The sequence below is a fragment of the Cebus imitator genome, unplaced genomic scaffold (assembly GCF_001604975.1).
Source record: "Cebus imitator isolate Cc_AM_T3 unplaced genomic scaffold, Cebus_imitator-1.0 Scaffold122, whole genome shotgun sequence".
In the NCBI taxonomy this organism is placed as follows: domain Eukaryota; kingdom Metazoa; phylum Chordata; class Mammalia; order Primates; family Cebidae; genus Cebus; species Cebus imitator.
In genome coordinates, this window is record NW_016107437.1 from 3,283,480 (window position 1) to 3,300,802 (window position 17,323).

A 17,323-nucleotide genomic window follows, 5' to 3' on the forward strand; every position below is an offset into this window, starting at 1 on the left:
AAATAAATAAATAAAAATTTAAAAAGAAAAAAAAAAAAAAGAAAAAGGAGAGGGCCCAGGAAGGATTCATAGGAACACTCTGGTAGACATTCTTCATCTTCTAAAAGAAAGCGTTTCCTTGAGACCTTATTTGTACTAGAGTTTGTTCTGGATTCTGTTCATTGACAGACTGAGGTTTTTGCATTTTTTCTCCCCTAAACCTCCCGTTACCTCTTCTGTTATTACAGACATGGCGAGGGTAACTCTTCTCAGTGGAAAATAAACCTTCAGATTTGAGCTTCCTCTTAAAATGAAGAAGAGAAGGTTTGCCCCGATGTCCAATTACACATATTACCCTCCTATTTAATTTTCTTTTGCTGAGTCAAGCAGATTCGACATAAAGTGTTTTTTTTATTGCTTGTTTTAAAAGGGAACTTTGTTGTGTCAGAAGAGGTCAACTCTTTTTATCCCTCCGAGGAATTATTATCTTTATGGCTCAAACAGAAGGAATTGGGGCTGATCAAACGTAATTTGGAGGGGAGAGCCTTTCAAAGTAACAAACAAAACAAAAAACTCTAACAATTTTGAGCGTAAGCCCTTTGAAATCGTCAGTGAAATAAGTCCATGATTTGGTTGAGTATATAGAATTCAAGGATAACTTCATTTGCGGATAAAGTTTTCTAACTTTGATGTTTACAGCATTGTTGTGGATCAGCCTTTTGGGTAATTCTGGGTGATTTTAATGGCATTAGATTGGATTCAATTAGATCCAAAGGGAGAGGCACAAATGAGGTGAGACTGGAACGTCTGGTACAAGGAGACCATTCTGAGAACACAGAATCTGAAAAGAGGTTCCTGTGCTTCAGGGGAACGAGGCAAGGGTTCCTGGTCCCAGCTACCCACATTTGCTAGCCTGGGGTTCCTGGGGCCTTCAGGATTCTTTGTCACTGCAGCAGCGTGCTGTTGTCAGAGGCGTTTGAACCAGAGTAACTCCATCTTGAATAGGGCCTGGGTAAAATGAGGCTGAGACCTCCTGGGCCACATTTTCAGATGGTTAGGCATTCCACATCACAGGATGAGATAGGAGGTCGGCACAAAAGCCACGTCATAAAGACCTTGCTGATTAAACGCCTTGCAGTAAAGTAGCCTGCCAAAATCCACCAAAACCAAGATGGCAATGAGAGTGACCTCTGGTTATCCTCAGTGCTACACTGCCACCAGTGCCATAACAGTTTGCAGATGCCATGGCAACACCAGGAAGTTACCGTGTGTGGTCTAAAAGGGGAGGCATGAGTAATCCATCTCTTATTTACCATATCATCAAGAAATAACCATAAAAATGGGCAAGCAACAGCCCTTGGGGCCACTCTGTCTATGGAGTAGCCATTCTTTATTTCTTTACTTTCCTAGTAAACTTGTTTTCACTTTACTCTGGACTCGCCCTGAATTCTTTCTTTCACGAGATCGGAGAACCTTGTCTTGGGGTCTGGATCAGAACCCCTGTCCAGTAACACTGTGATAGAAACTGTTAGAGGGCAGAGGGCAGGCAGCCATGGGTTCAAATTCCTTATGTCTCCACCTATCCTGGGCAAGTGATGGGACCTCTCTGAGCCCATTTATTCATCTGAAAATGGGGTGTTCGTACCATCTGCATTGCAGATTACCATGAGGATGAACAGTGAGATGCATGAAGTGCCTGGGATAGGACTCAACACATAAAAGGTGGGCAGATCAAATCCTCGGCGTGGATTTAGGCTTGATGAGTTCTAGATACCTAGGGGATATCCTGTCCTGCTCTGGAGTTTGTATAGAGGTCCAGACTAGAGATACAGATTTTGGAGTCACTGGCCTATGCATGAAACATGCAAACTCGGAGTGCGCATGCGTGTGTCAGGGACCAGGAGCGCACATGTGTGTGTCAGGGAAAGGTGGGCATGGGGAGGAGAGGAGGTGCCCATGTGGAAGACGGAGAGAGAGTGGTTGGAGAAGAAGAGACTTAGGCCTCCAGGGAGCAAAAACAGTTGGCTCTTGCAAAACCTAGAGTCAGAATTTATCACTCACGTGAGAGAGACTTGTTTTTATTGTTACGTTAAAGAGGTTTTAAAGATGTATATTGATATTCGCTGATTCAAATTACAATGGCCATTTATCATTGGAAGCTTTACCCTGTGGGCTGTTCTTGTATAATTTTTTAAAGGGCATTGATCTCTCTACCACTTCTCTGGTTTCCCTTGTGATATATTAGAGCTGCTGTATATCCTTGGAAGGTGCTAGGGCCTGTAAAAGACTGGTGAAACAGTGTTCGTGTTTTCTCTGCTTGGCTGAAATAAACAAGTTGTGCACCTGTGTGTGCTGGTCCCATCTGCATCTGACCTTTGTTCAGTTGGGCTGATCGTTGCAAGTCCAGATCTTGACCTTGGCCTACTCACTGCTAACCCACATCCAATTCCATCCCGTCGGTATGGTGTTCCCTGTGATCCTGGGCGTAGCTGCACTGTTTGTATACCTGAATTCTCTCCATATCGCCTTGGGTGGGAGGTGCTGCTCTGAGCTCCGTTTCGTAGTCAAGGAAATGAATGGCCAGAAGGGCTGCATGGCTTGTCTGACAGGTGAGTTGTACGTTACATCAGGGCTTCCTGAAATTGCCTACTTGTCAGAATCACTCGAGAAGCTTTGATGCATTAAGGATTCCTGGGCCTCAGGTGGTTAATGCAGCTGACTTGGTGGCTGGTAAGATGTGGAAAGGACTGCCCCTCTCCACACCAGATCTTGGATATGTTGGTGGAAAAATAACAATAATGACTTCTTGGTTATTTAGATTAAGGAGGTTTTCAAGCTCTTTTTGTAAAGGGCCAGAAGAAATACTTTTAGCTTTGCAGGCTGTATGGTCTGTTTCAGCTTCCTAACTTTGCTATACAGATATTCTTTGACTTATGATGAGGTTATATCCCGATAAGCCCATTGTAAGTTGAAAATATCGTAAGTTGAAAATGCATCTAATACATTTCACCTACTGAACATCATAGCTCAGCCAAGTCTACCTTAAACCTATTCAGAACACTTACATTCGCCTACAGTTAGGCACAAGCATCTAACACAAAGCCTATTTTGTAATAAAGTGTTGAACAGCTCATGTAAAATATCATACTGCATATCAATAGCCTGGAAAAAAGGTCAAAATTTGAAGTGTGGTTTCTACTCAATGCTTATGGCTTTCATACCATTATAATCTTGAAAAATTGCAAGACAGTTACCATCCTAAGTGGGATACTGTTTATATTGCAGAAGCAACCAAAACAAATGAATGTGGCTGAATTTGGCCCATGGGCTATAGTTTGCCCACCCTGATCTAGACAGTTAGTGTTATGTATGATGATCAGAGAAGGGATTGAACTTGCTCTCCATAGGATGTTTGGACTTTTATAAGAATATATCACAAGGAGTTACAGTTCATTCAAGATATATAGGATGACAGCCAGGCGCAGTGAGTCACACCTGTAATCCCAGCACTTGGGGAAGCCAAGGCAGGTGGATCACCTGAGGCCAGGAGTTCGAGACCAGCCTGGCCAACATGGCAAACCCTGTCTCTACTAAGAATACAAAAAAATTAGCTGGGTGTGGTGGTAGGTACCTGTAGTCCCAGCTAGTCACAAAGCTGAGGCAGGATAATCACTTGAACCTACGGGGAGGAGGTTGCAGTGAGCTGAGATCGCGCCACTGCACCCTAGCCTGGGCAACAGAGTGAGACTATCTCAAAAAAAATAAAAAATAAAAAAAATGTGTAAAGGACATGAAGAGACATTTCTCCAAGGAGAGAGAGAGAGAGAGAAGAGAGAGAGACAGAGAGAGAAAAGAGAGAGAGAGAAAAGATGTATAGGATGAGAGTTGCATTCAGCTGCTCAAAGACCCCTAAAACGTTAGCTTGAACAAATTAGAGATTAATATTTCTTGTTTGTTGAAAAAGCCTGGAGTAACTGATCTGATTATAGGTGTAGTGGTGTGACATCCGCAATAATGGGATTACACCATTGCTCCTAAGGTCATCAGATACCCTGGGGCTTCTGTAAACTTGATAGGCATTCTGTTTCTCCCTCTAACTCCATTGACATCATGTATCCATTCATTAATTGAAATTTGGTTTTAGTCTCTGATCCTTCTTCCTGTTTACAGAATAATGTGAGACGTTCTTTGGTAGCTGTACTAGAGTACAGACACATAATGTCTGTGTTTGGGGTTGATGAGTGGCTTTCATGTAGAGGCAGAATTTATCACATTAGAGATGCCTACTTTTCATGGTCATAGAGGTTTTAAAGATGTGTATTGACATTCATGGAGTATAAATTACAATAGCCCTTTATCCTTGGGGACTTTTCTCTATGGGCTGTTCTTAACTCAGGTAATTTTAAAAAGTGGATTGATCTGTCTCCTGCTTCTCTGTTTTTCCTTGTGATGAAGTTGCTACTTGCCCTTGGGAGGTGCTAAGGCCTGCAAAAAGCTGATGAAACAGCCCTCACATTTTGTATCCCCAGAGTACTCTCCGAGGAGTAATAACTTCATTAAAATAAGGAAATCCGGTGTCCCAGTTACACTTATCCCATCTGGCTGTGGCATTCTGTCTAGTGGGGCAGATCTTGGTCTGGCCCCCTCCCTCCTTTCTGAAACTGAATTCTTCCCTGTCTGTGTGGTGGTCAGTGCGATCCCACGCACCACCACATTGCTCTCCAAACCACCTTCAGAGCGAGGCACTGCTCTGAGCTCCATTTCACAGATGAGGAAACAAGAGGCCAGAAAGGCTGACTCGCCTGTCACCAGCAAGCTGTTAATGCTGCAGTACACATGACAGAAACATGAAAAATGCCTCTCTGCAATTAATTGGGCTGTGGATCTGTTGACGTTGGGAAAACAGCATACAGTATGTTGTGCCCATAACTTGCCTGATTCAGTCATTCTTTCCTGTACCCATCTGTTTAGCCAGCACCAGTGAGTCCTCTATGCCAGGACCTGGGCGTCCAGTGGTGTGTAACACAGACGTGACTCCTGCCGGAGTTGGTTTTCATGGGGAAAGCATTGCTGAAATCCTACTGCTTTATGATAAGGGTTTTAAGAGAAATGTACATTTTCTGTCTCTTTCTTGACAGGTCTACATCCGGATAAAAGACGACGAATGGAACATCTATCGGCGGTATACAGAGTTGAGGAGTTTGCACCACAAGTTACAGAACAAGTACCCTCAAGTGAGAGCCTACAACTTCCCACCCAAAAAGGCCATCGGAAACAAGGTACCGCTCCACGCCAGGAAACTTGCTTGTCACTGCTTGCGTTAAAACAGATTATTCATTCTTCTTCTTTAGTCTAGTACTTAAAAACAGGCTCCTTAAAGAAAAGTTGGCAGATATAAGCACAAATAGAAAAAAGGAATAGCCACTCATAATTCCACCACCTAAAGACAGTCACCATTACGTTGTGTGTGTGTATGTTCTGTTATGTCTTTATGGTGAAAATTGGAAAATTGTTTCTTTAAAGGGCCAGAGAGTAAGTATTTTTGGCTTTGGGAACTACCAATTCAGTGGCAAATACTCACCTTTGCTGGGGTTCTGTGTAAGCAACCATAGACAGTATGGATACAAATAAGCTTGGCTGTGTGCCAGTAACATTTTATTTTTAAGGATAGATAGCAGCTGGATTTGGCCTGTAGGTTAGTTTGCCAACCCGTGTTCTAGACCAAAAAATGCTCTTCTAGTTTTCACCCATAGTTGTCCTGGTGTTCACTTTGACTTGTGACTGTGGTGCATAACTTTCTCAGAGGAGTTTGTTGTTGTTGCTGTTGTTGTTATGTGGTTACTCGTCTCATAAGTGCAATGATTTATGAATACCCAGTTTGTTTCTGTGTATTCATCTGGGCATCCTTGAGGAAGGACGGGCTAGTCCTCTGCAAGCTCACTGGTTGATTAGTATTATTCACTCAGCAGTCATTAATTGAGCACCAATTGTGTGTCATTGTGCAAGGGGCTGGGTCTAGCCCTGGAGAAGACAGGCCTGGGTCTAGACCTGGCTTGGAGCCCTGTCACATGGTCAGCTTCAGCTAGGTGGCATCATTATGTCACTCCTCATGTTTGCTTAGGGAAGCAGTTCTCTGTCATGGCCGCACTTTGAAAACCACTGAGGGCTCCCTGTGTCCCATCTCCATCCCCATTCTGATTTAACTGATCTGTAGTGAGGCCTGGACATTGAGGAGTTAAATAGTTCTCTAAGCGATTGCACTCCGCGGCCAAACTGGAGAACCCTTGGCTTAGAATCAAGAAGGAGACAGGGGAACTTCATCAATTTCAGTGTATGTTTGATAGCTTGGCAGGGGCAGTCCAATCAGAGGAGGTGGAGCCATGACCTTTCCTAGGACATGTAAGACATCGGGTGTTGTATTGAGTGTGATCTCTCTACCATAGTCATTCTCAAAGTGTGGCTCCAGCCAGCCAGCAGCAGCAGCAGCCCTGGGAACTGGTTAGAAATGCACATTCTTGGCCTGACCCTAGACTTCCTGATTCACAAGCTGTGAGGCTGACACCCAGCAGTCTGGGTTTAATGAGCCCTCTAGGTGATGCTGTTCATGAGGAAGTGTGAGGACTGCCGTTCTATCTTTTGACAAAGCCACATGGCAGATGCTATATGGCATGAATCCCTAATTTCTATCTTCAGGAGGTACCTTGCTAGGTACCTTTGACTTTTGACTTTTATCACAGAAACACAGAGCAAGAGTTTCTATAACCCACTCCTGGCACTTGGGAACTTCACAGAGACATGTACTATTACCGACCCTTACATTTACATGTGTGTAGATTTCTGTGTATAAAACAGATTGAAATCTGATCACTTCAAGGTCTGCTCAGTTTAAATGTAAACAGTTGCAAAGCATGTTTATCCCAGGCCCAGAATATATTTGTCCTTATTTTTCTGTTGAGGAAAAGTAAAGCTGAATCCCCAGACACAGCAGACAGAAACTCTATACTTGTTCATAGTGAGAAGTACAAGAATTCTTTTGAAAAGGGGAAACAATTGTATACTGATTTGATCTAATGACCCGTAGGCTCGTACAAATCTTGGGACTCATTCGGAATGTCTTAAAATGTCATAAAAGAACTTGCTACTAACCAGTGTATTATCGTTATAAGACATTGTTACATCCAAGAAACGCAGTCCTGGCACAGCCCTTCCGGTGACAGCTTCTGGGCTGATACTGTCTGTGTTTTGTGCTAAGGGAATGCTGTGGTAGCACAAGGTGGAAATGAGGGAATTCGGATGGGAAAAGTCTTACCTTGTGTACAGTGAGTCCTGACTTAACATTGTCCGGGGCTGCTTGGGAACTGCAACTTTAAGCAAATGACGTGTTATGAAACGAACTTTACCATGGACAAATGGATATAAACAAGAGTTCAGTTCCCAGGGCATACAGTACTGTTTTTAGCTTAAAGTCATAGTTTGCAAGAACCTGTCAACAACGTTAAGTGAACTCTTGCTGTGTTAGTTTCCTCTTGCTGCTGTCACAAATCACTACAAAGGTAGGGAACTAAAACAACACAAATTTATTGTCTTAGAATTCCAGAGGTCAGAAGTCCAAAATCAGTGACGCCAGCTAAAAGCAAGGCGTCAGCTAGGGCTCTTCCTTCTGGAGCCCAGGAGCGAGTCCGTTCCTTGCTTTTTCAGCTTCTCAAGACCACCTGCATTTTTGCCTTATGGCCGTCTGTGTTCCAAGACATCACTCAGACCTCTGCTTCCATCCTCATAGTCACATTCTTCTCTGGTTGTGACCCTCTTCCTCTTAGAATTCCCCTGTGATCACATTGGGCTCACTCAGATCATCCTAAATAATCCCGGGCCCCACGTTTTGTCTCAATATCCTTACTTGATCACATCTGTTGAGTCCCTCTGGTCATGTGAGGCTCTGGGGATTTGGGTGTGGGCGTCTGTGGGGGCCATTTTTGCACCCACCACATATTACACATTATTCCATGCTTTCTCTGCAGCCTCAAACAACTCCCTTCCCACCTCCTCCCTCCTCAGGCCCCCCAGTTACACAAAACTTAAGGCAAAATAAATCTCACCAGTCCTGAGAACACTGGAGTACAAGGGTCAGGCTGAATGAGATGAGGCTGAGCCCTGAGGAGCAGGAGGGTTTTTCTGGGGTTGCGTCCCATAGAAAGAGAGCATGGAGCCATCCTGGGTCTCTCCTGTGCTGGAGGAGTAAACTGGCTTTTTCTGTTGTTGTTATTTATTTATTTATTTTTTGAGATAGAGTCTCACTTTGTCGCCCAGGCTGGAGTGCAGTGATGCAATCTCTGCTCACTGCAGTGTCTGCTTCTGGAGCAGGGAACTGGGTCTACTTCCTGCTCTCCACCCTACTCCCCAGGCTAGAGAGACAATCAGTCCCTGCTAATCCCGAGGCTGGCTCTTCGCAGCAGCAGACCTTTTCCCTCTGAAGACTGTGTCAGCCAAACAACATGCTTTCTTTCCCCCCAACATAATCCTATTTGCAAATAAACAAGCCTGAGAATAAAAGACACCATCTTAGTGGGCCTGGCCCAGTAATGACCAACTATACAGGTACACAGGCTGATTCTTAACCAGATTTATGGTCCTGCTCCTGGCAGCGGGGGTGGATCTGACCACTCAGGTCATGAGCAGTTTTGGGGCCACAGCCCCATTTCTACCCTGTGCTGCCTTTTTTATTTTTAATTAACTTTTAATTAGCTGGTTGAACTGTGATTGTCCTTTTTTTTCCCCGATACCTAATCTTGCTCTGTGGCCCAGTCTGGAGTGCAGTGGTGAGATCTTAGCTCATTGCAGCCTCCGCTTCCTGGGTTCAAGCAATTCTCCTGCCTCACCCTCCCAAGTAGCTGGGACTACAGGCGCCCACCACCACACCCAGCTAATTTTTGTATTTTTGGTAAAGATAGGGGTTTTCCATGTTGGCCAGGGCTGGTCTCAAAGTCCTGATCGCAAGTGATCCTCCTGCCTCGGCCTCCCAAAGGAGAGGCCATGCCTGGCCCTGCAATTGTCCTTTGATTGCTTCTTTCTTTTTCTCTGCATTTGGCTAGGACATACCCACTTCCCTTAAATCCCCCTTAGCTGCTGCTCAGGGACAGAGCTGAGGGATTCTTCCAATTTCCAAGGGAGGATTGAGTCAAGATGCAGAACCTTCAACACCCAACAGAGGCCATAGGTGGATTCAGTTCAAGACCAAGCTTATGCTGGCCCCAACGGAGCCTAATAGCTCAGGATACCTGCTTTACTATCACAAGGGAAAAAATTTCTGGAGTGCATTGATTCTGAATTGGTCCAGAAAAATCCGCCACATTATAATCCTTTCTTTGATTGGGTTACTTCAAGGATAGCTCACATGTCTGCTTGGACCATTATGGTACACATCCAGACAAGACGTCTTTGACTTGACTGCATTTTTTTCTTTTTTTCTTTTTTTTGTTTTTTTTGAGAGAGGGTCTTGCTCTGTCACCCAGGCCAGAGTTCTGTGGTGCAATTGTAGCTCACTGCAGCCTCAAACTCCTGGGTTCGAGCGACCCTCTTGCTTCAGCCTCCCAAGTAGCTGGGACCACAGGCACACACCACCACGCCCAGCTAATATTTACAGTTTTTTTTTTTTTTTTTGCAGAGACAGGGTTTCACCATGTTGGCCAGGCTGGTTTCAAACTCCTGGGCTCAAGAGATCCTCCCACTTCAGCCACCCAAAGTGCTGGGGTTACAGGCATGAGTCACTGTGCCCAGCCAGGGTTGATTGAATTTTGCATGCCTTGTTTCCCTTAAGCCTTGAACCCATTAAATGGTTCACTGCAGAATCCATAGACCTAGATGTTATTCAAGGAAATAATAATCATAGTTTAGTCTTGTCTCACTTGTCAGGTGAGTATTCTTCTAGCTTGTATTTCTATGTATTTCCCCCGCAAGGTCATGATTGCTGACTGTCTTGACAGTTTTATAATTGAAAGTGCTCTTAATCCCAATTTGAATCTTTTTTAATTGACAAAACAGGCATATTGTATAGTGTATGGACCCAACATTTGCCTTTACCAAAGAATCTGTTGCCTTAATATGCCATGCATGTGTGTAATTGTACGTTCACAGGATACCCAGAGCTTTCTCTGGAGGTATCCATGCCTTCATGTACTGTATCAAGTTCAAATCATATTGAAATAGTTGGCCTGAATATCAGCTCAACACTCAATGAAGTTTATTCTTTCATAGCTGAGTCAAGCCATGATAGGTACATATTGAAGTTATTTATAACTTTTTTTTCTTTTTTTGGAGACAGAGTCTCGCTCTGTCATCCAGGCTGGAGTGCAATGGTGCGATCTTGACTCACAGCAACCTGCCATTCCCGGATTCAAGCAATTCTCCTGCCTCAGTTTCCTCAGTAGCTGGGGTTACAGGCACCTACCATCATGCCTGGCTAAGTTTTGTAATTTTTTGTAGAGACAGCATTTTACCATGTTGGCCAGCCTGGTCTTGAACTCATGTCCTCAGGTGATTTGCCCCCCTCGACCTCCCAAAATGCTGAGATTATAGGTGTGAACCACCGTGCCCGACCATTAACTTTTATATATTACAGGTGTGGGGCTTGTTTAGGCCAAGGTAACAACTCCAAGAACTTGGTGACTTAAGCCAACAAAGGTTTCTCTTTGGCTCACATTCTCTGTCCATTGTGGGTTGGCCGGGGGGCTCTGATTATCACAGTGGTGGGGTACAGGCTGCTGGAGGCCCCATCTGCATGTGCGTGGCAATAGGAACAAGGAGTAGGGGCGAGTCAGGCGATGGCTTCTAAAGCTGCTGCCCGAAAGTGATACATGGCGATTCCACTTGTATTTCATTGGCCAGGGCAAGATTCTCGGCTGTGCCTAATGTCCAGGGAGCAAAGGAGTCCACTCCAGAATGTGAATGACCAGGTCTCATGACGCAAGCTGGGGTTGATGCTCCTGTTGAATGGACATTATTCAGCAGGACTGAGACAGTAAGAGCATGCTTCACCCATCCAAAACTGACATGCCCGTCCCTTGGGCTCCACTTTCAAAATAGTCGCAGTTCACTTGTTTCCTGTATCCCTGCTTAAGTTACTCTCTCTTTTTTTCCTTTGAGACAGGGTCTCTCTCTGTCACCCAGACTGGAGTGTAATGGTGTGATCATGGCTCTCTTGCAGCCTCTAATTCCCCGGCTCCAGCCATCCTTCCACCTCAACCTTCCAAAGTGCTGGAGTTACAGACATGAACCACTGCACCTGGCCCATATGTAGATTATTCTAAATCCAAGCCACTGTCACCACAGTGTGGACACCTGCAGTGGCTGGCCTTTTTCTCTTTTGCCCCTCTGTAGCCTATTTTCCACACTTCAACCAGAGTGAGGTTTATACAATATAAATCTGATTGTGTCAACTGCAGATGAAGACCCTCCAGTGATACCCCTAGCATGTACAATGGGGACTCTTTACTGTGGCCTGAGAGGTATCTCCTGGCGGCTCCCTCACCTCCCGCTCCAACCTCATCTCGTGCCCTGCCCCCACCCTGTCCACTCAGCCACAGTGATGTCCTAAGACATCCACACGGTCCTTACCTCAGGGCCTTTGCACCTGTCATGCCCTGTGTCTGGAATGGCCGTTCCGAGATTTCTGCATGGATGGCTCCTTGCATTCATCAGGTCTCAGTTCAGATTGGCCCTCCTAGGACAGAGGCCTTTCCTGACATTCCTCACTCATGCTGCCCTCAGTCACTCTTTGGCCCTTTCCTCTGCTTTAATTTTCTTCCCAGTATATACTATTGATGGAAATGACTTTTTCATGCTCTTCAGTATTACCTTTCTCTGCACCAGCATGGAGGCTCATGAACCAGGGCCGGAGTCTGTTTCTGTTCACTGCTCTGTCCCCAGCTCCTAGAATAGCACCTGACATACCAAGATACGGCCTAAATTAATGAGCAAATGAACATAAAATCAGTGGAAGAGCTTCCCTTTTATTTTCTTCTTCGCTTTGCTGGGTGTTGGCACACATTCAAAAAAATCTCAATTCCAAAAGTGAGTACAGAAGCTTTCAAGGTGACTCGGGAGGTTGTTCTCACCCTGTGTTTGGCTGAATATTTTTGGCAGAGTAGTCGGGAGACCAAGCAGGCTTTTGGAGACAGGAAAGATGGCTCTCTAATGGTCTGAGGGAGTTGACCGGTGAGATTCCTTCCAAATGGGCTTTGGCAGCTTGAGGGCTTAGGTAAAGGACTTGTTTTTGATGATGTTACTAAAGTCTTCATTATGGCTCAGGGAGCAAATGAGAACGGAGAGACTGTCATTCCTTCTTAGGGTAATAGATTCCGTCTCCAAAAGTTCATTTGGCATTAAGGCAAGGCAGATCACTTTCCCTGGAGCCACAGATAATTCAACTTGCTGGAGAAATTGTGCATTAAAATCCTCATTAAAAACACATACACCCATGTGTGGTAGAGGAACCGACTGGTACTAGCTGAGATGTGGGAGCTTCTTGGGAGGTGGCATTGGAAACGCAGCCGTGGAGACAGCAGGGTGGGCACACAGAGGGGTGCGAGTGGACCTCACGCAGGAACCAGAGCCAGATGTGTGCAGAGTGCAGGGGTGTCATGCTGGGCGTTGGGGCAACGGAGGCAAATTAAGGTTCAGTCCCTGTCCTTATGAAGCTGGCAGTCTTGTAGGGAAGATAACAAGTCAATGAGTCCTCACAGAGGAGCCATGTGAGCTACAGGGACCCTGATGCAATCTTCATACAGAGGAGAGAGAAGCAGAGAAGGCTTCCTGCAGGAGGCAAAATGCTGGAGAGGCCATAGGGCTCCCAGCCAGAAAACTAGGAGAGGGAGCAGATGAGCCAGCAGAATCAATGCAAGGCGTCCTTTCTTTCTGTACATCCCATATCAGTTTCCTGTGGCTTACAATAGCACACATTTGTTCTCATACAGTTCAGGAGGTCAGAAGTTCCAGAGGAGCCTCACCAGGTCAAAATCAAAGCATCAGTGAGGGTGCATTTCTTTCTAGAGACTCCAGGGGAGAATCCTTCTCCTGGCGTTTTCGAGCTTAGAGGCCGCCTGCGTTTCTTGGCTCATGGCCCCTTCCTCCATCTTCCATGTTACCTCTCTCCCACCATTCTTCTCTTGTCAGATCTTCCCCTGACCACAGCAGGGAAAGGTTCCCTGCTTCTAAGGAATATGATTAGATTGGGCCCACCCTGATTATCCAGGGTAATCTCTCCATCTCAGGGTCCTTCATTTCATCTCCTCTGCAACGACCCCTGTATAGTAACATATTCACAGGTTCCAGGGATGGAGGCATAGACACTTGGGGAGATGGTGGGCCTCATCTTGCTTACTGTATACCTCTTCTTCATTATTCTTTGCCCTTGATAGAGAACTCTTACTGTTAGCCCGCTTTACAAATGGGGCAGCAGAGGCGCAGGGACGTGAAGTGACTTGCCTGGGCCTCCTCACTTGTCAGCATCAAGGATGATATCTGGGCCCAGACAGGTGGACTGCAGGGTCCTGGCCTTCAGCCTCTGTAAGCACAGCCTATCCCACGAGAAGGCAAGCTGCAGAGGACCTTGGAGGCTGGATGGGCAGAATCAGTCAACCATTGCCCATTTGGTGGATGTTCACCTTAACTCCCTAAGTCAACTCCTCAACCTTGGTGCTGTGGAGAGCAGGGAGTAGGTGAGGCGGGGCTTTCATGGCCTCTCTCTGCCCACACCCTCCGCTCCACCCTCACTTAGAAGCCATTTGTAGAGTTGGCAGTGCTGCCCTCATAGTTTATCCACAGGCTTGTAAGAACTTTCCTGGGAAACTTGTGAGGAGACAGTTATTCATTTGTTCATTCATTTATGCATTTGTTCTTTCAATGGGACTTTACCAACTCCGTACATAAGAGGCTGTGATAAGCACCGAGAGTCAAAGGAAAAAAAGAAAGAGAAAGATCCTTAAGACTGCACTACCTGTGTGGCCTCGGGCACATTATTTGACCTCTCTGTGCTCGTTTCTCCTTTTTTTATATACCAGGAAGACTTACGCCACTTCTGGTATTGTTTTTATCAGTTTTGAAGGTGGTTACATCTGTAAAGTGCACATGGTAAGATCCCTGTTCAGGTTTGTTGGGTAAGGGACATAGGGCTGGTAGTGAAATGGAGTGGGCAGACGCACAAGCACGTTCCCATCACCAGTGATGCTGGGACCCTGAGCCTGTGCAGTGGATGAGCCCAACATGGACGACTCCACCGGAAACCTCAAACCCAGCGTTTCCGTGTCAACTTACACCAGCCACCATAGACCAGGCTGGCCACGCACAGCGGGAACTTTACATTCATTTTCTCATCATGCACTTCTGATTGGGCTCCATATAAAGTGTTTTATAGATGAGGAAACTGGGGCTTAGGGGCAATAAGCATCCTGCCCAAGCTCCCATAACTTGTAAGCACCGGAGCCAGGAATTGAGCTGAACTCTGCAAATGTCGCCGTACCACCCTGCCCTCAGTGGAAAAGCAAGCCCCACAAGTCCGTGCTCAAATCTGGGAGCTGGCGATGCAGAAAGCCACCTACTACAGGTTTCAGCTAGAAAGTTTGTCACCTGAAGACAATTCAGAAGATAATGGGACTCCCCTACCGGCTCACAGCAGAGACGCAGACTGCTCTCACACCATCTCCCACAACTGCTGGGGCTCCACAGAGAAATTTGGGAGCGAAGAGCAGCTCTGAGTGAATGAAGCCATAAACTCAAGGCTGTGTCTCATTTGACACTCCACCAACCACCGTGTAAACAGTCCTAATACTTAATGTATTAATTGAGAGGAGGAGAGAAATTGGGCTCATTGTACATCACACATTCCTGTTTCTCTTTAATACAGTGAAAGCCTCTTAAGATATTTTCCAGGAGAGCAACCACTAACGTCATCTTGCCAGAAAATGCATCTCAGGAGAGAGAGCTTGGTGAGCCTCAGACCCAGAATGTGTATGTGGAGGCCTATGCATCGGTATATATGCGTTTAATAAGTGGGGTTTCTTGGGAGGACTTTTCTATAATATCAAATTAAAATCCAGTAAAAAAACAAAGGTCATTTATAAACAAACAATCCACAGTCAGCAACTTGAAAGCATATTTGTTGTTGTGTTCCCATCCTGTGTATTTTCTAGGTAATGCACACAGACAAGCTGAATTCAAGAGACTCCTCTTGGTGGTCTCAAGTCATAGAACTTGCTGGTCCCACCCTCCGCTGAGGCCTTAATCCCTCTACCAGCAAGTCTTTCCCAACTTCAAAAATGAGCTGTCCCTCCCCGTGGTCATTTCTCATACTCCCCCACATCAGGGTTGCCTGGTTGACAGTTTCTTTCTTCCTGCAGTCCCCTTGTCCTCCCACCCATTATACCATAGAATTAGAGGGCAGAGCCTGGTCTTACTTGAGTCTTTGTCGTCTTAGGATCTATCATGGTGCTGGGTACAGAGTCGAATGTGTTTGTTGAATAACGAACTGAAGCTGTGTAGAAGTCACAGTGCAGCACCGGTTTTGTTGGGTCATTAATTTCCTTTCTCCCTGGTCCTGCTTCCCTTCACTTCCAGGACTCTGTCATTATGGTCGTTCATGGATGCTCAGTCCCCATGTGGCACCGTCTCACCTGCCCGCTGGACATTGACCAGCTAATATTTGCCGGGGTTTCCATGAAAACTCTGCATTAGTTGTTCCTGGTGACAGAAAAAGATTTGTTGGACGCTTCTGGGGTCTGATCTTCCCAGTGAGCCTACCAGAATTGGCCAGCTTCCCCCACTTCACTCATTTCAGGCTGAGTTTGAGGACCCTTTGGATTTTGTGATTGATGTGAATTATAAGATACCTTGACTCTGCTGGGCATTAAACAGTGGCCAAAATATTTCTGGGTCTGTGAGTTTACTTGTATATCATTATTTAATCTCTCCTTCCAGCTCTAAAAGCCTTCTGAAAAGACTTAACTCACATTCTATCTGCTTTTGTTCCTCACATTTTTTGGACAACTGATTAAAATCACAACTTAGAAGAGTATTTCTTGGCTCTTACCCTCTTGTCGAATAGTTGGAGAATAATTACTACCTTGCCCTTCAATATTCCTGTTAATATTTGAGAACTTCAAGCAGCAGAAAAACAAAAAGAAAAAGAAAAACAAATTGAGAACTGTGTATTACAATCTTGGCTCATCTCTAGCATGCTGGGAAAAAAACCAACATTTCAGCCTCTCTAGTTGCCACTAAGTGGTTATTTCCTGAAGCCACCTTTTTGGAGTTCACAACCTGAGGCTGGAGGAAGCCTCTCCCTTTCTGTCGTCCTTCTCTTCAGTGTCGTGGGCCAGTTGCATCTTTAGAAACCATGCAATACGGAGGGAAAGAGTTTGGGCTGTGGATCCAGATGCTGTCACCGCCCTCACTGGCTGTGTGAACCTGGGCAAGACCTCAGCCTCTGTGCCACTCAGCTGTCACATGGTGGTAAGCACACTGACAGCATGGGCACTCGTGAAGAGTGAGCAAGCTCATGCCAGCCAACTGTTTGACATGGTGCAGTGTGTCCTTAGCCCTCAGTTGCCTTGTCTGCAGGGAGGACTCACTCATTTGATTTCCTTTCTTTTGGGATTGGTGACAACTCAGACATAGGCATGCTTGCTTTTTCTTCCTTTCATTCTCTCTTCTTCTTCCCCCTCTTCAGTTCTCTGCTTCTCGTCATAGTATGTTATGGGTTTCAGCTTTTTTTTTTTTTGAGCTAGCATCTCACTCTGGCTGGAGTACAGTAGTGAGATCTTGGCTCACTGCAACCTCTACCTCCTGGGTTCAAGAAATTCTTGTGCCTCAGTATCCTGAGTAGCTGGGACTACAGGCATGCACCACCATTCATGCCTAGTTTATGTATTTTCAGTAGAGGTGAAGTTTCACCATGTTGGCCAGGATGGTCTCAAACTCCTGGCCTCAAGTGATTTGCCCACCTCAGCTTCCCAAAGTCCTGGGATTACAGTCATAAGCCACCATGCCAGGCCTTTTTGGGCTATTTCTTAAGTTGAGATATAGCATACCTTCAATCTTAAGGTACAGTTTGATGGATCTTCACAAAGTGAACACACCTAGGAAAACAACAATTGACGAAGAAATAGACCGATATCAGAACTCCAGAGCTACCTCTTGTTAAGGGGCCGCCGTGCTACTTTCTGATACCACAGAGTGCTTTTGCCTGTGTTAGAGCTTTGCATAAAGGGGATCATATTGTAGGTATTCCTTTGTGTCTGGCTTCTTTCTCTCAGCATCGCATTTGTGAGCTTCATCCATGTTGTTACAAGTAGCA

General features: G+C 45.5%; 1 protein-coding gene across 4 annotated transcripts in view; it reads left to right on the top strand.

Annotated features, from left to right (window-relative positions):
• The window catches only part of SNX29 (sorting nexin 29), a 589,908-nt gene that overhangs the window by 497,351 nt on the left and 75,234 nt on the right, over positions 1–17,323 (top strand). For all 4 annotated transcript variants that reach the window (XM_017540017.2, XM_037742524.1, XM_017540015.2 and 1 more), the window contains one exon: positions 5,118–5,258. In XM_017540017.2, coding sequence (XP_017395506.1) covers positions 5,118–5,258 — 141 coding nt within the window. The remainder of the gene's footprint in view (positions 1–5,117; positions 5,259–17,323) is intronic.